General features: G+C 46.9%; 1 protein-coding gene across 15 annotated transcripts in view; it reads left to right on the top strand.

Annotated features, from left to right (window-relative positions):
* Nucleotides 1-24,914, top strand: part of LOC131663141 (uncharacterized) — a 121,347-nt gene that overhangs the window by 23,338 nt on the left and 73,095 nt on the right. For 12 of the 15 annotated variants that reach the window (XR_009301828.1, XR_009301829.1, XM_058933288.1 and 9 more), the window contains one exon: nt 15,060-15,287. Coding sequence is in view for 13 of the 15 variants with exons in the window: in XM_058933288.1 (XP_058789271.1) it covers nt 15,060-15,287 (228 nt within the window). In the remaining 2 variants the exon portion in view is untranslated. Of the gene's footprint in view, nt 1-11,593; nt 11,846-15,059; nt 15,288-23,674; nt 24,009-24,914 lie in introns of those variants that run through there. The other 3 variants (XM_058933289.1, XM_058933290.1, XM_058933292.1) reach the window with 3 other exon arrangements.

Genomic DNA, 24,914 nt, shown 5'->3' on the forward strand with positions numbered 1-24,914 from the left:
TTTCATTTCGCGAGTCCCTTAGTGACACGGACAGTTTAATTTCCCGAGCTGCTCGCACCCAGAACGAAATTTCTAGTGTACGCGGAAATATTTGCTGGAACGCAACCTTACAACACTATTTTTTGACTAGCTCCAGCGCGAGGGTTTCTTTTTCCGGAATAGTACTGCTTCGTCAGCTTACCCGTAATGTATTGGGAAACGACAGGAAATCAACGTGTACAAAAGTGCCAACTGATTTTTCTTTTTGCTTTTACAAAAACGCCGAAAGCCACGCTTAAAGCTTCCGCTGTACAAAGCCATACGTAATGAAGATTTCGTAATCCGATTTTCACTCGCGATTGTGATGTCTTGATACGGATTGGAAGCTGCTTACGACCAAGAATAACCCATTTGCGGAATACTATATTCTACGAGGATTGTTTTTTCGTTAAAAAGAGGAAAAATATAATTCTCCGTTGATCTACTTCATCAGTTAAACAAGACGTTAAAAGAGCTTTAGTACGTACGTTTCATTTATGGTAAAAAGGTTGAGTTGCTCGAATGCATTTGAATATCAAGTATGCATAGAGTACAATAATTTACATATATGATTGTAGTCAGAAAAAGTATGCTTAAAAATTTGGGCGAAAAAATAGAAAGAGAGGAAATTATATCAAGGGAAGTACATCTTTGCAATTGGAATAAAAATGAAAAGCCTTTGCTAGGGAAAAAGTCAAATTATAGAGATGGGCGAAAAAATGGCGCGAGATTAAAGGAAAAGGCTAACTTAAGTCTCTTAACGAAAGGAAATGAACAAACTTACGGGATTTCCTCTTGCGAGCTGCAGTTTACACTCGAATGAAGAAAAAATCTTTAAAATTTTAGACATGCAATTAAGAAGTCGGAACTTAGCGAATTCACGGTTTTCATAAAGATTACCTCTAAAATGCACGTCTGTGCAAGGAAATTCATGGTTTCCGGACAACGATGACTTAATCTGTATGTGACCAAGTTAAAATGAATGATGATTCGAGGAAGACGGTCGAAATGTCGGCGAAGGAAGACCACTCTATTCGCACGAACTGGCCACTCCTTAATTACATGGCGAGTCCCACAAGCTCGTTCATACCAATTAAGCGTTGCACATTACTCGTCCGTCCTCTGAACGTGTTGAGCATTGACAATAAAAGAAGCAGCTTTGCATACGCACAAAAGCATCGTTTAATCGGCCAATAAAAGGTATAAGCGACAATTTGATCTCCGTTGGAGTTTCGATGAAATAGCGCATCCGACCTCTACGCGCGAAGCCTGACGATAGGCGAGCATGGCGGAATTCGAGTACCATGGCTTTGAAGCCCTATACTCTTATAATACGTTCACGAGCGGATAGCTTCTTCTACCCTAGGGGGGTTTGCGGCTTGTTGAGCGAATTGTCGGTTGCTGACTCTTGTGCGATCGTGAGCTCGACGTGAAAATCCGACATGGGAGTTCCCCTTCTCTCTCTCTCTCTCTCTCTCTCTCTTCTGTTTAATCCTTGTTGATGACATTTTTGTAAAAAGTTGTCTGAATTAACATTCAGAAGAATGGGAATTTCGTTTTTAACGTTTTGTTTTAGCAGAACATTGTGAAAGTTCAAAGTGACATGGGCACATTCGAACAAAAGAGTTTTAGATCGTATTTGTACTTTTTTGGGTGTTACGAATGTTTAAGGTTTCTCGTTTGAAGTTATTTTCAAATATTAAAAGATCGCGAATTTATAAGAGGCACTAAATTATAAAAATGAATGTTGTAAGTTTAATATCGAAGAAAAACAGTCGAAACACGTTACAGTAATGAAGTTGCACTCCATAATTACGATCAAATAAACGAAAGTACTTTTATGACAATCGGAGCAGGAGCAGTGCGTGTAGTAACTAAAATATTTGGTCGATTGCCACTTGTCGCGAATCAGCTATCGAAAATCGAGTTGTCGTAAGGCTCGGCGATCGTCGGCCTCGGTAAATCCTGCCGAGCACGATGAATTCTGGATCAACTCAATGCAAATGGAATGTCCGTCGATCGGAAAGCAAGTGCATAGGAAAGGAAGGCGCCAGGTAACGAGAAACAAAGGCAGATATTGCCGCGAAGGCAACTCTAACGGTGCACGAAATAATAGGTTTGCCGACGACGACGACGACGACAACGACGAGGTCGCGCTCTGGCAAGATTCATCGAGATTCCGCTCATCTAGCGAAGCATTGTCGCGTAACTAATAGCAATAACTGCGATTCCGAGTGGCAGACGGCACTTTTCACGAGCGAGAGCGCCAAGTGGCACCATTGTGCAGCGTGACAATTTGTTTTTAGAGCGGCAAATTGCCAGGACTCATGCGAAGACGATAAGCGAGTTATATTCAACAATCCCTTCTTCTTCACTTCTATATTGGATTATCCTTTCGACTTGATCCCTGGAGGGCAGGCCATCTTTAAGTCCTATAGAAGCATTCCCGGCATCGATGCGATCGAACGATAATCAATTCACTTCTTATATACGCTCGCAGATTTATTATTTCTCTCCTTTCCTATTACCATTGCAATATAGTCAATAATGTAGCTCCATAGTTATCCACAGTTTTATATGTTTCGGGTGAGTTCAAATGATGAACAGAGTCGTACGCTGGTGCTCTATGTAATTAATGCAAATGTATGCGAAATCAAGCTTTTGGTCATATACAAATTGCTCCACTCTTAATTTTTGACGTAGACATTTAAATAAAAAAAATACAGCTGTGAACAGCTAACAACGAAAATGAATAAACTCTCGGTTAATTAATCTGCTTTGCAATTAATTATGTAAATTATTAATAACATCATCCAGTAGTGTCTTTAAATTGTCTATCGTATAAAAAACTTAGTAATGCAGTAATTTCCAGAAGCATCCCCTCAAGACGAATAAATAGTATATCATTCGAAGCTAGGGGTGCGCGATGAACTATCAATGTACACAGTAAGTTGCACGTCAATTAAGTTGTAAAAGTTACTCGATAAAAGTTGCCGCGAGAAAAGTATTTATTGACTCGTTCGAATCCGTATGAAGAAGTCACTTGAATTCAATAATTAATTGATGAAAATAAATAACCAGCTACTTGATTTGAGTAACGATTACTGAAAATGACTGAAAATCAAATTACGTAGGAGTAGACTCACTCAGTAGCGCAGTAGTGCTAAAGAAAAGTAGAGGGTAAAGAAAGAAAGAAAGAAAGACCATGAAAAACTGTAAAACTTTGACTGTGCGCAGGATGCCAATAACGTCCGGTTTGTATAACTGATGACATCGGCAAATATTTGTAGCATGTCCTGCAATATAACGCGCTAACGCATTTGCCACGAGTAAATTGACCGAGCGAGAGCGACTGGTAATTATTCGGTGGTGAATCGGACCTTTCCGCTGCCATAACGGAAATGGCCAAATATCCGAGCGGATATTGCGTGCATAAATTGAGGTCGTACAAAAGATCCACGAAGAAAGCCCCTCAGCGAGATAATTTATTAGCCTTTAAAAGCCCCTCACTATGATTAAACGTCACCATCATAAATGCCACGCGAGCTTTTGTTAACGTGCGCAGCACGCATACGTCATTGGCTCTCTTGGGGATGTTTTATTCCGCGCCTAATTGCAACTCCTCGCGAATTGATATCTCATTCGAAACGACGCGCACGGATGCGCGTGAAATTCCATTCCTTTTTTTCGTCATTATTAAAAACGCGAGATGATTTACACCGAATCGCGATTGGCGGCTTTATTAGCTACTGTGGCCGCGTGTCAAATTGGCGAGGACGATGACTTCGGAGGGTCTCGTGGCATTGAAAAGAGAGCGAGAGAGAGAGAGAGAGAGATGGCACGATCAGAGTGTTGCGATATTAAATTGTCCTGGCAACTTGCCAAGCCTCGCAAGCCTCTCTCTCGTGTAATTATCCTTTGCTTCCCCGCCCCATCCTCGCTTTTTTCTTGTCGTTTGTCGCGCGCTGCCTCCCTTTTTGGAATCTCGTGCAGCAGAAGATTCATTGGCCCAAAGAAACCCTCACCCTTTCGTGCGCGCGCTCTAACGGTCTCTCTCTCTCTCTCTCTCTCTCTCTTTCAACATGGAAACTGCGTCTTGCGGAGCGCGTGGAGGAGAAAAATGAAAATAAAGACAGCGGGCGCAATGATACAAAGGATACGAGATTTCTGTAAGCCGGCTAATTGGCGCTTTAGCTAATTAACAGCCGAACTCGCGCCGCCCCCGGACTTTCGTGCGCAAGCACGCCGATTACACCATCCAATTAGCGGCATTTTATCCGGATCTATATTCCAAAACAATGGACTCTCGTCAATTCTGCTAGATAAATTTCGTATCTTGGATGATTTATGGATTGACGCGGCTTTGCCACGCTAAGTCGTCACATCAACATCGACGTTAACTGTGAGTTACGATTGACCGACTCCTCTGTATAACTGCACCATCGATCACTGATCGTCTCAAACAATTTGCTTTACTGTCGTTACACGAATCTTTCAATTCTCGCGTGCCTCGGATCTTGCTCAGCATTTGTGCTTCGCAAACAGTTTAATTTATGCGCCGAACGCATTAGGAAGTCCAAACTGTCTATACCGCAACAGCGCAGCGGCAGTAGTCTTAATCTTATAGCGTGTAACGAGCATTCGACATTTGACTCGTCGTCTTTGGTACCTCATGCTAATTGCAGATCAGTCGCTTTCTCGGCGGCGAGATTTGCAAGTCACCTCGGCAATTCGCAAACTGGGACAATGCTGTCCTAGTGTCTCCGCGATGCGCGTGGGGTCTTCGTAAGTTTCCCTCTCTCCCTCTCTCGCTCGTTGTTTGCTTTCGAAGGAGGGCGAAGAAAAATCGTTCGATCGACTGGATAAATATATTTCGGGGCGGACCGGTGAAAAGCATCTCGCGTGAAGATCAAAAGCGCCTCGCTCGACAGGAGATACGGCACTGGCATCAATTTCAAGCCCATTTCCTAATAGCTTCTCGAGCAGAGCGGTCGATGTAACGTATAAGAGAGTCTTGGCCGCTCGTCGACTCGTCGCGTATATACCTATGCTTGATCCCCCGCCGCAGCCCTCGCTCCATCGCTTGCACCTTCGGCCAAGCGTTCAGACCGAGAGCTTGCAGCGGGGATATAGCTATATCGTACTATCGCTGCCGCACCGTCCGCTGCATACGTAATGCGCGGAAATACATTCGTCTTGGGCTGCGGCTCCGAGTTCTCGTGTCGGCAAGAGGCAGAACGAGACCTCCTTGCGTAGGAACCGTGCGAGTCTTTGCCAGGTAGAGAGAGAGAGAGAGAGGAGAATCGCTGAGAGAGGATCGAGGCAAATGAAGGGGAAAGAGAGAGAGAGAGAGAGAGAGAGGAACGGCCATTGGGAATGCGCAACGGAATTGAGCGCCTAGCCGCTGTAAACCTGCAGCGCCTTACTTCCAATAAAGACATTCATTCTTCTCATCACTACCGGAATAAGTCGGCTGCTTCGAGATTTCATTAAATCATTGTCAGAGCGCGTGACGTACAACGTCCTTTCTTTATTCGCCTTTTGATGACAGCTCCACGTTGTTCGCGTATTCTTAGCCATTACGGATCCAAATAGAGCCAAAAAAGAAAGATCGATGGTAGCGACGGGCAAAGAGCCACAGGGATTTTTTAAGAGCTCGAAGCTCACATTTTTAAACATTTTTTCAACTGCATTTAAAGGCAATTCAAGAGAAATAATGGCGCAGGCCTATCATTTCTGCAATGCGGGTTAGCCAATGCCACAAGGATCAAGAGCATGCCGAAAACAGTCCGAAGACAGAGAATGGATGGTATATAAAATGCAGAGAAATGGAAGCAAGGGAAAGATAGTCATGAAAGGCAGCGAGCGCGACGAGAAAATCTTTAATGGACAAAGTTTATGCCTTCAATAAATTTTCTCGAGGCTCAAGTTCGGCGGGAACGTTCCCTAGACAGAGCCGAGCGCAGAGAAAAAGCAGCAGGGGCCGCGAGAAAGAGCAAAAAGATATGGCGTAATTGTTGAAGCGCTCGCAAGCGACGAAATACACGTAAAAGTAGCCGTCGAGCGCAAGGCCAATAAATAATAATTCGGACGAATGGCTTTCAGCCAAAGAGACTACACTGTTCCGTAGATTGCTTGCACTTGCCGGACCTCGGGAATTCAATTTCGCGCTGATACGAGCCCCTCTGTGCGTCCGCCGCCGTCGCCGCGGGGGCCTATCGTGCCGTCGACGCGAAGCGCCTTCCAGAGATTATCCTTAGCTCACGAGAGCTTTTATTATGATTTAATAAATCTCCAGTGCCGCTCGGCGCCTGCGGAAGAGAGTTACACTTATCGCCGTCAAACGGGAAAATCATGAATTTCGTATGCGATACTCCAACTGATATTCTTTTCAAAGTGGATTTACCTTTGACGAAGGCGGAACTTTCTCTGACGGGGCAAAATTTCGCCCGCGGCGAGCGATAATCTAACGATCTGCGCGTGCGAGAAAAATTACCATGGTGAGGGCGAAGATTTTTCAATTTCAAATGCACGCAGTAAATTTCCCGCGCAACATTCTTCATGCGCGCCAGGGAGGAAAGTATTCCGGAGCCCCCTTCGCGAATTTTCGCAACTTCTCTCTCTCTCTCTCTCTCTCTCTCTCTGGCACTATGTGTATCTCGTAATCGGCTTTTCCTACGAGAGATAAGCTCTCCCCCCGTACCTCCCTCGCCCTCGCTATCAATCGACGGTGCGCCTTTTGCTTATGTGCCTTTTCGCCGTAGCGACTAGGATGCGCCGCTCTTCTATACTTCTTTTCCAGCACTTTATCTCGAAAGCCTTCTCTTCGTAGAGTTTAGGAACAAAGGAGGCTTTTAACGATGGCAAAACAAAGAAACTTTACCCTCATGTGCGATTTACAACATTTTTTGCAGCTCCCTCCACTCCCCATGACGCATGCTACCAGGTGACAAAAATAATTCTTCGACAAAGTTTCGGAGAGAAAAAAAAGAAGCACCTAACTGCGCTTGTTTTTATGTTCGCGCTATGCCGATCGAAAGTTTCTCATCTCGCGCTTATATAAGTTTCATGTCTGCCGCGCGAGCATCGGAAATTCTCTTGCGCGTGTATGTGTATATTGCCGTACGCGATTTTTCCTCAAAGGCTTCTCTTTCCCTCCTCGGAGAGCAGTCATGTAAAACACTTTTCTAAAACTTGGCTTCTGCACAGCAAAATGAATGAATCCATCCCCGTAGCCTCTTTTGAGACTTTGAAATGTGGAGGAAAAAAAAGGGAGCCGATTTAACTTTTTAATTAGGTTCCCGCGAGTTCGCGTCAAAAAATATTACATCGCGCTAGAAGCGGCCCGAGCCGACCGACGTTATCTCGATGCTTTCGAAGCCGAGAGGAGCCGATTGATTCTCAGCCACGAGTCAAAGAAGAATGAGCGACGATAAAAATTTTCTCGGGGGCAGGGATCGTCGGTGAAAAAAATTGCGCGCGCGTCAAAGCAAATCCCTTTTGCGTGCGCGCGAACACGCGAAGACGAACTCTTGCCACTTTTCATCGAGGCGTATATCAGGCCACCTGTTCAGCTCGTAAATCAAGGCTTGATAATGGGGCGCGTGAAAAACCGTTTTCTCCATATTTTCTCTCCAACTCTTTCGCTTTTGCCGTGCACACATCTATACATCCGATTATTTTACGCGTTTCGCCCAGCCGCCCCCCTGTACCAACTTTACGAGCTCACTGCTTCACCCCCTTTTACGTTCAATTTGTTCCTTTAGTGCAAATGTACTCTTTATGGGACTACGGAGAATATTGCAGTGTTTGCATTGTCCGTTATTTTGGCCGTGTCTCGGGGTAGCTCTGTTTCTCAGCAGTTTTCATCACATCCATTTTGTCAAAGGCACATTAATTTCTCGCTTCTCCGGGTTCGCATAGACGAACAACGACGAACAACGCCAGTCTCGTATTTTTCTCTTCTTTCGTAACGCGATGGGCGACAAGGCAATCTCGTTAAATTAGAATGGATATTACCATCCGAATCACTTACAAGTTTTTTTTTATTTTTTCTTCTCGTGAATATTTATGCCCGTACTCCAAGGCAACGCTACCATATGAGAATAATTGATTATAATGTTGCAAAGCATCGATGACGACAACGAAGAGGAAACTTGATTTAATGACGTGGCTCTATGCAGAATGATCATCATCGAAAAAAAAGGCGCCCGAGACTCCAATCATAACGACGTTCGTGTGTATGCCCACTCGACATCTTTTCTACCAAGAAGTGTACATGCATTCTCAGCTGCTTCGTAATTAAAACAAGGTGCTAATGACCGCATCACTCGTGCGAACACATCGCCATCAGCCGCACATCTTTCAGATCTTGCACATTTTTTTTCATCGCTAGATATTATGCCAAGCTCTTCTAGGAATTAGAAAAATCCCGAGTGTCAAATTGTTTCTGTGAGTCATACGATGTCGTCGTGTGAAAGGGTGTACTTGTTAATGTTCAAAATGGAAGTTATCAAGTACAAATTAAAAAGAGAAAAACAATACCCTCGTCTTGTCTCCACAAAACTTTGGCATCGTCTAAAGTTTAGCCCGTAACAGCAAGCCAACGAAAGTCCGGGTTGTCTCAAAAACATTTCCCTTAATCCTTTGCAAACCCGTCCGCATTACGAGTATGTTCCCAGAGCTGTAATGCAGAGTTGGCGGGCGTATATATAAGTATCGCTGATAAGGCGTGACGCATAATGGGATGTGCTTGGCAGAATTAAAAGACGAATAAAGAGAGTCGCATGTGCAAGTTAAAAGGCGGACAAGGGCCTGGCATAATCTTCAATTACTTGCGTCGTCAGGACTGCTGCTTTTGCCGCAGTGCTCTCTCGGCTCGTCGCCTTAATAAGAGGAGCATCTCCAGTTTTAAGAGGCTTTAAGCTTTCTGTCTCCCCTCCCTCTGTCCCTCTCTCTCTCTCTCTCTCTCTCTCTCTCTCTCGCGTGTAGCACACTAGCCCGCTGACTCAGTTTTTTTTTCAAGCTTACGAGCAAAAATTTGTCAAGCTTTCTGCACTCGCGCTTGTTTGTGTACGAATCTCGTTACCCGCGCGATCCGGCTTTCGATTAATTTATTCAAACGAATTCTCGCTGCAGTCTGAAAATATATGTAACATTACTTCGTTCGTACGACTGCACGTAAAAATCGAACTGGCCTATTCTCACGCTCGGCGTTTTCGTCACCATACACGTACACGTGCGCGGCGATGCCTCGGTAGATTTCCTGCATACCGTTGATTCTTTCGCAAAGCCAGCGACAAAATTACTACCCTTTTTCTCACGGTTACGTCTCCCTCTTGCTCCACCATTTTTCTCCTCCTCTCCTTCATTCTCTAGCTCGTTTAAAGTTCTCTCTTCGCCGTGTCAACTGGGGAATATGCTGTACATAGTTTCTAAACGAAAAGTGCATTTTTAACTTTTATACGCCAGCGAACTTTTCAAAACGGATCGAAAAGTTTTTAATAGAAAGCTCTCTAATCTCGTCAAGAGACTTTCGTTTCTTTCTAATTACATAAGGGGGGGAGCCAGCGTTTTTTCTTCTTTTGACAAACGATATGTAAATGCCCACGAGGCGCGAAGTTTGACAAAAAACAAAGGCGAAGGAAACGGTCGACGCGAGGAAAAAGGGAGAAAAGAAGAAACCAACACTTGTATCGATAAGATAAATGTGAGATTAGAAGCGGCAACTAATGACAGAGCGAGCGCGCGCGATCGTTGAAAATTAAAGAGACGAATACGTCGGGGCCGTCCTAAACAACTTGAAAGAAGAAAGAAACGACACAACGGCACATGTATGGGTATTGAGCGTCGACCAAAGCCGCGCGTACGCTCGACGGCGTCCCACGGACCTTTTGTGCGTCTGTTGCCTCTCTCTTTTCCGGCTTTGGCGGGGAAAAGAGAGCGAGAAGAGGCTTCGTTCGGCCAAACTCCCCGGGCCCTTCGACTTTCCGAGAAAAGCTCCTCTCCCACGACAGCGCGCGTCACGTGTGTGTTTCAGGATTCGTTTTCGTTGCCCAACCACTTTCCCCACGCCGAGATCAACTTATTAAACCGTTCGGTTTCACGTTCAAAAGCAACTTTTATAAGCGCAAACTTTGGACGCAGGCTGAAACGAAAATTTCAAAAATTTCTCTCCCAGGTTAACGAATTGAGGTCTCGGCGAACGCGAAAATCGAAGAATAGGCGAGTAAAAGAGACATTGTTTTCGGGGGCTAGGGGCTACTGGCGACACGAGGGATTTACGACGATTCGTCCCGTAGGGACGGGCAAATGCACGTCTCGGGTGCACCTACCTGAACGTCGCAGATCCCAAAATGTTTAAGAGAGGGCTCGAAGCGCAGTAGCTGTCCTCTATATACCGTGAGCATCAGAATTAGCTAGTCGAACAACTTGGACAACCTAGCTTCTTTGCTAAAGACTATCTCTCGGCCATCAAACTCATTAATTCGACCAAACTATTCCTCTTCGATTTTGATTATCGATAACTTCTGGACTCGATGTAACCATCGAGAAATAACGTGAAATAACTGTGTCGAGAAGTACTGCAGCATTTATTAGCCAGCATAAAAATGCGACACCGAGGGACGTCGTTGAGAAGGACTTTCCACAAAATAAATAGACACTCGAAAAAAAAAAAAAAAAGTCGTGGGGCACGTTGTATTGTGTACCTGGGCCCTCTCTTTCTCCGCTCACCTGTTCTCCCTCGCAGTGTCAAGCATCAGGTGCGTCCTGCGCAAAGTCCCTTCCGCCCCCTCCCCCTCCGCGCCTCTCGGGAGTATGCACTCGGCTTAGACACGCCACACCGGTGTGCGTCGGAAACGAGGCTAACGGCTACACAAATCGCGTTCAATTCAAATGTAATGCGCTCCCTCATCGGAACAGGGCTCTCCTACGGCGATGATTACCAAATATGACGATTCAGGATTTCGGATAAAATTGAATCGCCACAGTGGGGCGGGCATTTCTTTTTCGCCTCGCGATCTCCAGAGTCAGATTAGAAGCTTGCTGGAGGAATGGCATAGGGATGCCGCAACGCTACGTGACCGTTAACATTAGGCGCACGCACGTAGGATACCCATTCAATGGCAGAGATATAGCGCTGATTGTGGAATATTCATTGTGCCCTGAAAAATTAAATAATACCGCCGGGGATATGCAGGAAGGATAAGCGCAGCCGTGTCTTTTTTTTCCTTTCTCACGGCGTCGCGAGCTCGAGCCAGGGCTCTGAGCGAACACGCCGGTCGACGAATCGTCGGAGCGCGCTTTAAATTGCTCGACGGCCCGACGCGACGACGACGCGCCGCGAGAAGCGATCCATCGACGAATGGAGAAGGCGGTAGCCACTTATCAAAGCTAGGCGCGCGCCACGCGTGCGTTTTATAGACTGTGCGCGCGTCCGAAAAAAAGGAAGGCTCGTTGGAGGACAGAGAGAGAGAGAGGATTTCCCGGCTTTGGCGTGGCCATGCCAGTTGGCTGGTCGGTCGCCGCGTGGTGGGGCACGAAGCCGCCGCGGCGCGCTCGCCGCGCTGCTTCTCTCGTTCCTCAGTCGCCGCGGGAACACGCGATCGCCCGGACGAGTCCTCGGCGCAGCTCGCCTCGAGCTTTTTTCCGTTGTGCGCTGCGCGCGTGCTCTCGTCGCTTCTCTGGCGTGCGCCACGGATAATATGTGACGGATCGCTGGCCCTCGCGAGGGAGATGGTCAGTTTCAAGAGCAACAATGTGCCGAGGTATCTGACGATATTTGTTGCGGATGCTATTGAATAGCAATGGTGCATTCGAGGGGAATGTGAGTTCCGTGAATGTTTGTAATATCGGATTATTCTGCACTGCCAGCAGCGATCGAGCGACTTTAGCTCTACTCGTACCCCGTCAGCCGCGAGTCCGCGTTGCGTAACACTGCATCGTATTCAATTTTGAGTCGTCCACCTGCTTCGCGAACAACTTCACTGCTGATCGGCGCTCCCACTGCAAGCGTTCACTGCGACAATTCCACTATGATCAGCCCGATCGGGTAGTTTTCCAGCTGAAATAACAGACAAATTAGCGGCGCTCCCCATTGGCACAGCTGCGAGCGCGCAACGACCAATTCGCGAGTCTCTCGACGCGCGAGCGGCTCCGTTCGGGCGGACTACAGAGCAGCGAGAAGAGAGGAACGCGACCGAGGTCGAAATTAGCCCGCAGAGTGCGCGCGGTGGCGCGTAATCGGAGGCAAAACGAGGCCCGAAATCGGCGAGCAAAACAACTGGGCGGCACACCGCCGTCGGCTATTCCGCGCGACACAAGCCAGAAGCCAACACGTGTCCAACTTCCTCTTCTGTGCGCGCGGACACGGTGCCGCCGCGGCTAATGCCCTCCGCGACCTTTTGCTCCACGAGTGCAATGATGCGCCTCTCCCTCGCTTCTTTTCTCGCGGGGATGCCCCTTTGTCAAACGCTATTGTCGGCTGGAGAGCGGCGCGCCTGTCTTTTTTTCTCTCTTCGCCCTGGCGCGTTCACGGCCAAGAACAACCAAGCCACGAGGATATAATTAATCAGACCGGCGGAGGAGGGGAGCGGGATCCTCTTGTTTCCCGACAGATTTCGCGCAAGAAATAAAAATTTCAATGCTTTACGAGGTTCGCGACACGTGTTCGTGCTCAGCGTGAAATTTCCATTCAGTTGGAGCGCGCGCGCGCGCGTAAACATGTAAGTGTCGCGCTCGCGGGCCGCTTATACGCTACTCCAAACGATTTCAACGATCTACGAGATTAAAATTAAAACGCATCGCTTTGTTTTAATACGCGCGGCTGAATACGTTTGAAAAAACTGAAATGAGCAGGCCGGCTGCTCGTCAAAGCGCGGTTGCGTACGCTTCGCTTTCGTTTCGCTACGCGTCCAGCGAGCCGCGCGTTCCGCGTGGATTTTCGTAGTTTTTTTTTTTCTTTTTTCTAGAACTCGACGTTCGCGTCTTCGCGAGGCGCCGAGGCCTTCGACGGACCTTGCGGTTCATCGCAATTATCGCGTCGAATCGTAACGGGACAATCGCTCGGACGCGCCGAACCCAAGCTTGATGATTACATTGACCAAATGATCGGCAAGTCGAGAGAGACTGGTGCAATCCGTCGTCGACGCCTGTGTTCCCCGTATAAACAATCGGACGCGGGAGAGCGCGGCTCGCGTGACACGGTGAACGCGCTCAAGGCCGTGGGACGCCGGAAGCGCGGCGCTCGCCCAAGCACGTCCGATTCCGCGTGTCCGTTAAAAGCGTAGAGGCAAGCGATAGGGCGCTTCGATCCCGGTGCATTGTCGGCTCGCCCTCGGGCATAACCGACGCGCGTGGTCCTTCCTCTCCCTTGCCCTGGTGAATGACCGTTATCGCGGCCTCGCGATTGAGACGTCGCCGCGCGGCGCGATAAGTCCATTGTTTACCGACGGCCAATCTTAAATTTTACGCTTGCCTCGTTTGTGGAAACACCATTGGCGCGCTTATCTATCGGCGCGACTGCTCGGATTAATGGCATTTTACGCGCCGAGCGAAAGCAGCCGGCGTAGATACGGCAGCGCGGTCGGATCTCCCGTCGTCGCGCTCGACGGATCGATAGGCCGCGGCGCGTCGACGGAAGTCGCTCGGTCCCGTCGAAAGCCATCGCGTCAGGCCTACGACGGGTCGCGCGCGGCTTTTCCTCCGCGTACCGCCGCGCCGGTGGATCACTCGACTAGCGGCCGCGCGTACAGCGCACGCGAGAGGAGCAATTTTCATTTGGCCGTCCGATGTGCGTGGTGCGCCGCTGCCACCGCCGCCGACTGCTGCACGCGCGCCAGAGTTCATCGCACCCTGCGCTTGGGCTCGCGGCCTTTGTTGTCCTTCTAGTCCTTTACTGGGCTTGCCGTTTTTCCGCCGTGCGGGCCGCTTAGCATCTCGTTAATTACGGATCCTCCTTTTTCTTTTGGCCGCGGGGCTCCAATCACGTGGAAACGAGGCGCGCATGCTAACGAGACGCACCGATTCACTTCGCCCGCCGCCCCGCACGCCGCCATCAATTTCTAACGATGCGATCGCAAGGAATCCAGTTGGTTTTCCGCTTTGCGAGGAGAGACCGGACGCGCTTCATTTCCATTTCTTTTCTCTCGCTTGTCCGGAACCTTCATTTATTTTTCATTCGAACGAGCAGTTCTGGCTTTTCAAACGCCGTCATTCTCATGTTAATTAACGAGCCGACGCTCGGTGGCCTATTATAAGAATTCGTCTGATTTCTTCGAGTGCATTGAAGTTGCGCGGTATTGCCTGTCCAGTCTTATCCTGCGTTTCTCTTCTTTTGCCTATCAAATATCCTTGACACCCATTCAAGTTGCAACCGTGGGTTTTTTTGAGGAAGGAGCAATCGATCCTTTGACGAGACCGCGAAGCATTGGACTTGAGCGCGCTAGGAGGCGTTACGCGTTCGACGAGCTCGTAAAAATAATGCCAAGTGCAAAAAGGCGCGACGGACGCGAGAGAAAAACGAAGGAAAAAGGCGTTTTTCATGGCAGCTGCAAGACCGGAAGGTCGTACACTCCCCCTAGCTCTAGGTGATAATTGCCGGACGGCAGGTGATGAGGCATGGAAAAAGAGCGTCTATCCGAGTTTTAAGGGGAGAGAGCGAGGCTGTCGATCGGGTTCACCGACGGAGCGAGTTTGCTTGCGTGATGAAATTACCAGGAGGCCAAAAAAGCCAAATTTTTTCTTTCGATTCTTTCCCTCTAATTACATGCTGTCTTACAATCTGACTGCAAGAGCTCGCCTACGTTCTATAGCTCAACTACGAGCCGTAATAAAGTTAGATGCATATAGCAATATCTTCCTATCAGAAATGAAAAATCTTCAACGACCTTTGACAATGTTAAAAATCAATGCTTTCCCGTATGATCGAACAGACCGCCGCAGGATAGGCATTCATATACTTTGCTACTTGTACTAATCCCCTTTGAGCGTGAGAACAAAGGAACGATATAAATAACGTGCGCTGTGTTTTGATTTTCCAGCGAGCAGCTGCAGTCGCATCGCCATCTGCCGGTGAGCCTGCGCAACTCAGTGCAGTTCAGCACTCAGCAGCACCAGCAGACGCAGCACCAGCAGCAGCAGCAGCAGCAGCAGCAGCAGCACAATCACCCCCACAGACATGAACCGGCGGTGGTCTTGTGCTATTGCCAGCCACCCCCGACCATCAACAACTGCCAGACTGTGTCGCGCGGCTGCGCCCTGCATCCACGGTCAGTAAAGTCGCTGCCCTCTCTTACCGCCCCCTTGGTTTCGTTTCCCGCTGGATAACGCGGGAGCCGTGCCAATGACGAGCTTTCAATTGCCAGCTTTGCTCGACGATAAAACCAGACGCGGTGCGATTTATCAAATTCATTCGCGCGCGCAGAGTAGCCAGCAAAGTAGTGCGCATCCGTTTTCACGATCGGATGCACCCAAATGATAGGCGCCGCTCCAGCAACGGAACAATTCAATATACTTTCGGATGTATTCGTAGCGGCGAGAACAAAGCTGCAAACTCATTTTATCGCGGGTTCAATTACTTCGCGAGCAGCAAAATTAACTAATAACCACGCAGAGTTTGTGCAAAGCCAGCTAAAGATGGCCGAAAAAACGTTTCTCCTTTTTTTTTTGCTCCCCTTTCCATTTCCTCCAAAAATAACTTGGTAATTACTTACGCTGAGCATAGTGCTGTCTCAATTTCCGTTATTGCTTTGCAGCGCACTGCAGGCCCACCGCCGCCTCAAATAAACTGCAGAAAGAATGTACGGCTAGCAATTTTCAATAGCCGAGTGCTGCTGGTTTGCCGCCGCGGTTCGCTCGTGGAAGCCACGTGACAGGGGGCAGGGGAAACGCGCGAGCAGCGCAATTTGCACGCGACCGAGGGCGAATTTTAACACCCATCTCTGCTTTTCTTCGTCTTCTCCCCCCCCCCCCCCCCCCCCCCCCCCACGTACAGTGCTGGCACACGCTATGTCGAATTCCTCGCGCCCCTTTCATCTGACTCATAAACTGCTATACTTTAAAAACTTGACTGTTTCTTCCTGGACAAGGGATATAAAATTAAAGAAGTACGTAACTCCATATTAAGTGTCTAATGAAATCTCGATTCCGCGAGCGAGGGAGAGTATCGTATTATTTTCCTAGCTGTCGGCGGACTTTAGCCAGCCGAGGAGACCCAGGTATAAAGTGATTAATAGTGCGGCTATTTCATCGTCTCGAGGATTTGCACTTCTCTCACTCTGCTTTTTCTCGTTAACTCCGTGAGTTTTTCATTCCCTAACCTAACCCCTTCTCCCCTCTTTCGACTTATCCGATTATCTTCTTTCGGTTTTTTTTATCTCGGAATTTTATCACTTCTCTCGAGATATAGATTCGCAGAAAGAAATTCAGTCTGGCATTAAGGGAATGCTAATCAAGCTTCAACAGTGTCTAATTAACAGCCAGAGTTCATATAGTTTGGAAAAAATCCTCTTTCAGTTCGTAAATTTCAACACTCTCGAAGCATGTCTGCCAGTAACAACAAGAAACTTCAGAACCGGAACGCAATTAGGCTACGTATACGCCAACTTTCGTCAAACTTTGGCTGCCATGTGGAGAGATAGGAAGAAAGAATAAAAAAAAAAGAAAAAATTAAAGCCAGACACTGCACATAATCAGAGAGTAGTTGCCGAGCGCAGTTTGCTCTTAATCAGCCACGCGCGCGGTTAACTTTTCGTTTCCTTTCGCATCGACAATCGTCGGCTGAAAATAAAACGGGGCTTACTTTCCGCTTACGTTCCCTCATAGTTCCAAAATGCCACCGAGCGTGACGCGTCACTTTTCATCGCAATATATAGAAGACATCCGGACAACGTGGATACCTAAGGATTATTCTGCGATGATTTCGTTTAAACAATTCAAATTCTGACGAAGGATTATTTTTTTTCTTGAAGAATTATATCCAAATATGTCTTCTGAAAATTTTATAATGTCGAAAATTCACTCTCAGAGCCTTCAATCAGAAGTCAACTTTCGGATTTTCAAAAAATGCTGGGCAATGCGTCGGTAACTTCTTTCGGATGCATGCGAACAAAATTCTGACGACTGAGTCTTTTTCCTCTTTCAAAAATCTATCGGTAATCCTCGCTTAAATTTGTTCAATATGAATAATCACGTTGTTAGAGCCGATTAATAAAAGAAAAAATATGGATTTCGAAAAAATTTTTTTTTCGATCAAATTGCTATTTGAATTATAAGAAAAATAGATTATGCACTAATAAATGAACACATATATTGAAAATATAATACTGTTTATTTTTCAAATTCAATGTTGTTTCAAAAAATTAAACGTCTGTTTAATTATAAATGGATAGTAATTTCAATTAAGAAAAGTATAGTAGGTGTTGTGTAAAATACTTGTAATTGAGATCAGATTAAGTTAACTTATCAGTTTGATTATCAATAATTGCTTAAAAAACTAACTCTTTATCAATTGGTACACGCGATTAGATACCCATAAAAGCTTGTTAAAGCGTTTAAATGTGCATCACAATCGAAATTATTAGAAAAAAGATTTGAAACCGCTCTTCAGCTACCATCCTCTCTCTCTCTCTCTTTCTCTCTCTCTCTCTCTCTCTCTCTCTCTCTCTCTCTCTCTCTCTCTCTCTCTCTCTCTCTCTCTCTATGTACGCTGACGTCAACTTGCGGATATTTCTCGTAGCTTAGTGATATGATTATACTCCACTAATCATTCAAAAATAAGTTTAAAACTACAGCTAAATGTATATTAATTTATGTATTTAATTCACTTAAATTGAGATTGAAACAATATTGATATTTTCTAACATTTTATATTAAAGTGAGTAGAGTTGATAGAAATGAAAATCTAATAAGTATTTTAGAAAGCTCAAAACGCGTATTAAACGATGGTACGATTAGATTTTGTCGATACTATATATGTTTATATATATATCTGGTTAGAGAATCCAGAGTCGGTGCACTACTACTAATGCTGCTGCTGCTGGTCCCAGCCCTATAAATAACTCGCTCGCTAGCCATAGATCCTTTAACCCGGACTTCCTTCCAGGCCTGTAAAGCCCTGTTTAAGCCATGTAAAAACCTTGGCCCACGAGAGTTAGGGGGTCGCCGTGCCTGCTGCTGCACCCAGAGAAAAAGAGCCGAGAGCTTACTCCTTACTTACGATCTAGACGACAGATATTGGGAGCGACTTTTGTCCAGTTCTAAATGCATCCGTGCTCGTTTATTAGGTTTTTTAGAGGATGCCCTACCAGGGTTTTTCGTAAATAATTGCTGACTTGTGCGATGCAGTAACTGTTGGAGCAATGAAACTTTATTGAAATATATTTCGAGGAGAATGACGCGCAAGGATTTGACCAATTTACGATGACAAAAAGGTGTAGGAAATGTTGCTTACTCGAAAGCTTTGCGAAGCGTTCGATCTGCGCCAGATTCATCGTACAGTACGCTTTGAACTCGGCAAGTTTCACTGTCACGTTGATACGCCAATAGTTGGCTGAAATTGTGTATCTTGCCGCGGCGTCGTGTAACCAACTTGCCGATGCGCGTGCGAAACTTGGGAACGCACAATATTAGGAGGCTATCCGTTAGTGCGCGATGCAACCGCGTCAAATCGTCGGGCAGCAAGCGAGGATCGATGCCGCGGTGTTTACCAGAGCCTTTATTAACGCGGTGCGGGGATCGGTCTCGCCGTTAACCAAACAGCTTCGGATAAATCAGGAGCGCAACTGCCCAAGGGAGTCCGGACGCTTGCCCGTATTTCACCACGGATAAAACGTTACGTGTAATGTCGCCGCGACAGCCACGAGGCTAATTTTTTAATTATACGTAAGCTGGAAGCCAGTACTATGCACTTTGCACTAGGAATTTCCACATTACGCGCGAAATAAGAGTTTCTTATTGCGCGATACGCGTGATGAGATCGTTCGCCTGAAAATGCAAGTTTATGCTGTTAATAATAAGCCCTCGTTTTCATCGAATCCTCATTCTACACAATCGTATTCTCAGCAACGGCAAAGCGCATAAGGTCGACTTGCGTATACGCGGAGAGCGAAAATTATTGAGCCTCAGCAAATACTAAATCCTGCGTAATGCTGACCGGCAAACTTGAGCTTTTGGGCATGACAGCTTAACGTATACGCACGCGGCTACAACCTCGTCTCCCCCCCCCCCCCCCTTTCCTATCCGCAATTTTTCATTTTGTTCGTCCTTCACGGTATACACTCGTACGGCTGGTTGTAATCTATACGGATGCTGTTTCGCAAGCGTGACGAGTTTCGCTTCAGACTTTAATTAAGCTGCTATCGATGTATACTGAGAACTTCAAGCCCCAGACGACTAGACGCGTTATTTCCGAGTACCTCTACGAAGTAGCAGGTAGAGGTGACCTCCACCATCAAATAGCGTTAGGCTTATGGATAATGACTTAATATTGATTAATGAGTTTATAAACAGAGTAACAATTGTATCGCGATTTTTAGATCTTGAAATAGTAATAATAACAATTTTGTAACGATATAGGATCCAAATTTAAGCAACACTTGATGTAACAAAAATACCAAAGTTTCTAACACAATTTAACTCGGTGACTCAACACCATTCTTTTGAATATTCATTCTTTAGTTAGGCGCTGCTTAAGAAACCTCCAAGACTCGATATCTGCCAAATTTAACGAGATAGTGAACGGCTGGGAATAAAAATAAATTGACGGATAGGTCACTGTAGGAAACTAGAGCATTGTCCTGAAAAGAGAAAGAAAAAAAAACAGGAGCACCGGATTGCACCGCGTCAATGTAATTTAACTCGCGGGTGCGAACTTCCCGCCCTGACCCTCGAGAAAATAAGAAATTAACTGAGAGATAGATGTTGCTAAATGTGGGTCGTGGAGAAATCTCGCGGGTAACAAATTGCGCTGGCGAACGGAGCGCAGCGAAGCAGGCAAAATAAAAGAGAGGAGTCGAAGTTGGAAGCACACCAAATGTAAAAGCTTCTTAGCCCTGCGCGTATGGTGACCTCCTTCTCTCCGCGTTGGATATGCCGGGTTTCCTCGTTTTTCCTGATTTTCTCCTCGGTGGTTGTAAACTCGCGACGCGCGCGCCGGCTCAGCTGGACTTGCCTCTCGGCTTTCCTTTTCCTTCGCCCGTGAAAAATCGAAGCCACCGAGGGTGCGGTAGGATGAAGAAATAGACTCAACAGGCAACGAGCGGATGTTTCTTTCTCACCTTTTTACGAAAACAAATCCGCAGCCGTATCTGTCAGATGAGACGTTCCGTTTGCAGATCAAATAATTTGAAATATTATTTCTACGCGTCGAGATTGACGTTCCTTCGTCTGGACACTTGACCCACTCTTCCAGCTTCTGCCAAAGCCCTGATGGCGATAATCAGAAGAGCTTTTGTGGTTCGGTCGCCGCGTTAAAAATTTGCTTCGTGAGATTCTTAGCGACTCGAGGTTTTTGCGCACCAAGCGCGAGTGCTAGAATCAATTTTCGGAGCGCGCAATACACAAGGCCATTGCGTGTGCGTCGGCTTCGAGCCCTGCCACATTAGCATCGGGGGAGAGAGATGGAACTCGTGGCGGGCAAACGGTCGTCGGCGCGCGAACGCACGCGAGGAAGATAAAAACAGCGAGCGCACCGCGAGCGTTTTGGAAAATCAACGCTCGTCGTGCGAGAGAACCGGTTAACGAGCTTCGTCGACAGCCGGTCGACACTTTTGCTCCGACAACGTTTTTTCCGGCAATATCTTTTCCGCTTGCCCTGTTACTCCCTCGTTCTCCACCGCCTGCTACCCCTTAGCCGGCGTGTGCGTGTTCGTCGTCGTCGTTGTCGTCGTCGTTGCATCACCGTTGCGGGAATGGATGGAGATGGAAAGGCACAGCCAAATTAGAGGGGGGATTTATGGACGGAAAGTCACTTGAAATTGTTTTTCCGCGGATCGATCGCTCCTGGGCACGATGAACGCGCAATGCTTTCAAACGCAAGCTTGTGCGTGTTCGTTGTTTTTCGAAAAAGGAAGCAGTATTATTATAAATGAAATGGTTATGTTTTACGTAAGACAAACGGTAAATGACACTCGCTGTCAGGGAATGCTTCGTATTATAATTTCTTTTGTCGACTTGATGCGGCCGACAGCGAGACGCTACGTAACAGTTAAAAAGCCTCTGCGGGACAGTGAAAAAAACAATAAAGCTTTTGTTGAATTGTACCAACGAACGTTATTACCATTGAGTTTCCCGAATAAATGATGTATGCTCAGCGGTGGTGCCTCGCGCGGGACAATGGCTTGATAACTAACCCAGTAAATTAAATAAAATGAAAAGGCGTTTATCTAGCACACATCGCGAGACAGTCTTTACACAGGCGCATTCTCAAGAAAATAAGTCGGGACGCGGCGCGAATGAACATAACGGCCTGGTTTCTTTATTTTAGCCGCGAGTTGAAAAGGGGAAACGAGCAAAAATTACATAGACTTACAATGGGGATTTGCCTCGTAGCAGCGGGGCAAAAAATACAGGAAGGAAGCGGCGAAAAAATATGCGAATAATAGGTGCAACGCGGATGGGAGAGAAGGGGGAAAAAAGGCAGCTAGTACAGTGCGGCGCAGCTCGGCCTCTGAAGGGGCCGCTTTGGCGGTGCACGCGTTGCGCATTTGGCTTATGAGCTCGTGTGGTAATTGCTCGTTCATGTCATTGCAATACGAAGATCCTCCCTGAACGAAAGAAGTCTACGAGCCGATCTGCAAATCAGTCCGAACGGAAGGATCGGGCACGTACAACACATAGAAGATGGGCGGGCGAAGGAGCGGCGGGGGAGCCGAGCGGAGAAAGAGAGAGCGAGGCGCTTGCACGAGGGGGCGCGCGCTTGCAGAGAGTCCGGGAGCTTGCCGGGCGGCAGACGTTCCGCTAGCAGCAGTCGATTCCCCGCCGTGCTCCAGGCTAGCCAACGCCAAGCTAGCGTCCAAGTACATTCCACGTGCTGCTCTGCGTGTGGGTGTTTGTTACGCCCGGCGTCATCGACCCGAACGCGCGGCCGCTTCCTCGTTTCGTGTATATATATACATACACACACACACACACACACACACACGCACACACAATACGTTCTCGCAGTGCATCGGTATATTCTCTTTCGCTCGATCGACGTCCCACCGTAATTGCGCTCTTATCCTCGTAGATAATGCAGCGTTCGCTACGGGTGTTTGTCTTAGTGCATGGGACAAGCGGCAATCGATACGTATAGCTCTCCGGTGTAAAAATACGCCAAGTACTGCGACTTGTCCGCATTGATTATCGAGATTTTCACGCAAAGTAGCTATAAGTTTATGCATACGTTCAGAAAACAGATAGGATCCGCTGCGACCGTCGCACAACTTTTCAGTCCGCGTGCAAAAAAGAACAAGTTGTTTCATTTGATTAGCGCTTCCAAAAGCGGCTTTAGTTTGCCCAGTAGTGCGGAATTCAATGTTTCAGAAATGTAACGTGGAAATTTGGCAGATCCAATTGTGCCGCCTGCGCCCAATTCAGTTATAATCTCCGGGCCAAGAAAAGATCAAACGCTATCCAGCTGGAGCGAACGACGAGCAGATTTCGCCGCAGTCACGACGTAATTCTCGAGTGAAAACTTTGAATCTACTGTCCGCGCGAGACACGTATGTCATTTTTCACCTTGAGGGAACCGCGAGAAACCACGTCGACCGAAGAAGCACTCGGACGTCGGGGATAAGTCAAGCGAAGACGACGTTGAACTGGATTAGTCGCGCGAAATACTTTGACGTTATGTAGAATTTGCGCGGCGAGGTGAATCGCAAGGAAAAAGTTATTGCGCGTACGGCCGGCAGCGATCAATGCCGATGCTTTTTCGGCTGCTGTATAAGGCAACAATTCTAATTAGTTTCGCGACCCCCCGCAGCGGATTAGAGTCTCTCCATATTTTTTTTCCAGAGATAGCATTTCGCGCAGAGGATATAGGTTTCATTGTCGAACGGGAAAATTCGTTTATCACTGCACGTGCGAATAAATTGAAACGAAAAGTGCGATAGCCAACCACACGGCGGTAGACGGCAATAACGTGCTTTCCAATTAGACCGAGGGCAAAAATTTTTTTTCCCCGGCGCTCGTTATTCAAGCATTTGACGCGTCGCATCACGGCATTCGCATGCGCCGATGTTTACGCGCGGCCGCGCACGCACGCACGACGGCCAGGGGGACCGAAATTTCCTGCGCTCGCGAAATGCCTTTCGCCACTGCGTGTGTTCGCGCACCCGTAAGCCGCGCTCGATTATCTCTCTTCTTTTTGTTTTGCCGTCCGGAATATAACGACTATTCGGACGTTGATCGAGCAAAAACAAAAAGACAAAAAAAAAAAGAAAAATTGACGAACGCTGTTTACGTGTTCGCAGAAGCTGTCGCAGTGAAAATGACAAGTTCGATCCCGTTATTAACTCGTGCACATGACATATGGATGCCGACAGTTTGTGTAAAATGAATCAACCGCGCGATCGCGCGTTTGCTTGCACAAACGTTGAATAATTCAGCGAGTGATTGGCCCATTGATCGATTATGAAAACGTCAGTGCCGCGAGCACAATGAGAATAGCAGTGACGGACGTCGGAGAGCGAGACTGAAATAAAAGTGCGCGTGTGATAATTTAATGATAACATTGAAAGAGCCGGTGGCGGGTAGGAGCCGCCGCGGAGCAATCGGCACGAAATAGAGGCAAGAAAGGGAAGGAAGGGATTGTGAGCCGCTGCTACTGGCGCATTGATCGCTCGTGCCTGCGCTCGCCGCTCTCTGGTGGACTGTAATTTTCGGCCGGTCGCGAATTTCCAAGGCGTTTGTTTCGCTGCGAACGCGCCACAAATGTGCTCGATAGCCGGCCGCACTGCTGCTGCTGCCTCCTCTACCATGTTCACCTGCTTGTGGAACTTCCTCGACTGGTGAGATCATGCACGGGTCCTCTTTTTCTTTGGGTTCTATTCGTGTAAGGGTACCTTTTATGCTTGACATTGCAAATATTTCATAAGCGTGACTATCTACACAATTGTGAGAGTGCAGCTGCGTGTCGATTTGTTTATTTGCTTTTCTTTCTTTCTTTTTTTTTCACATATAAAATAAATAAAATTGTATTTGAGTTGATAGGGGTTGCCTATGAAATTTGTATATTTGCATCGCAGAGTTAAAAATTATAGCAGTTTGAACAAACCTTTTATCAGGCATAGAATCCGAGTAACTCGATGCAAAATTTTCTCAAAAAGCGAATGTTATATGCAGCTTGCAAAATTTTTAAAATAAATTGCAAAAACATTTCTGGAAAAGCGAGTGCAACTTGCAGTTTGAAATATCTACGCAAATGAAAACAAAAGAGCTCGTGAAATTCCAAACAGCTTCTACAAAAATAATCCAACCCACGAAAATCTATAAAAAGCTTTTCTGAAGAAGGGATATTCATTTCGCAGCTTGTAAAATTTACTCAAATGAAAGAAAAGACAGCTGATGATAAGCCCGAACATTTTTCAAAAGAAAAAAATCTCACTCTGGAATCATAAAAGTCTGATCAGAAAAGCTTAGCGTGGATGAACATCGAACAATACGTATATGCTACAACTATATATACATAGTATGGGTGCAGTCGATGCTCGCGAAGCCTATAAAAGCTGCTAGATATCCTCATACCCCGTGATCTGCCCAGCGAAAAGCTTTTAAGCAGACCGTAATTTTTTTTTTCGCCGCGTGTGCAAAAAGAGAAAAAGAAAAAATGCACGGTCGCACTGAAGACGTGGAGTGCGAAGGAAGGGAGAGCGGCTCATTTTTACTGCTGGGGAGTAAAAAATTAAAGGCTTAAC

Source organism: Phymastichus coffea, unplaced genomic scaffold (genome assembly GCF_024137745.1).
Source record: "Phymastichus coffea isolate CEN01 unplaced genomic scaffold, Cenicafe_Pcof_1.1 PCOF00031, whole genome shotgun sequence".
Taxonomy (NCBI): Eukaryota; Metazoa; Arthropoda; class Insecta; order Hymenoptera; family Eulophidae; genus Phymastichus; species Phymastichus coffea.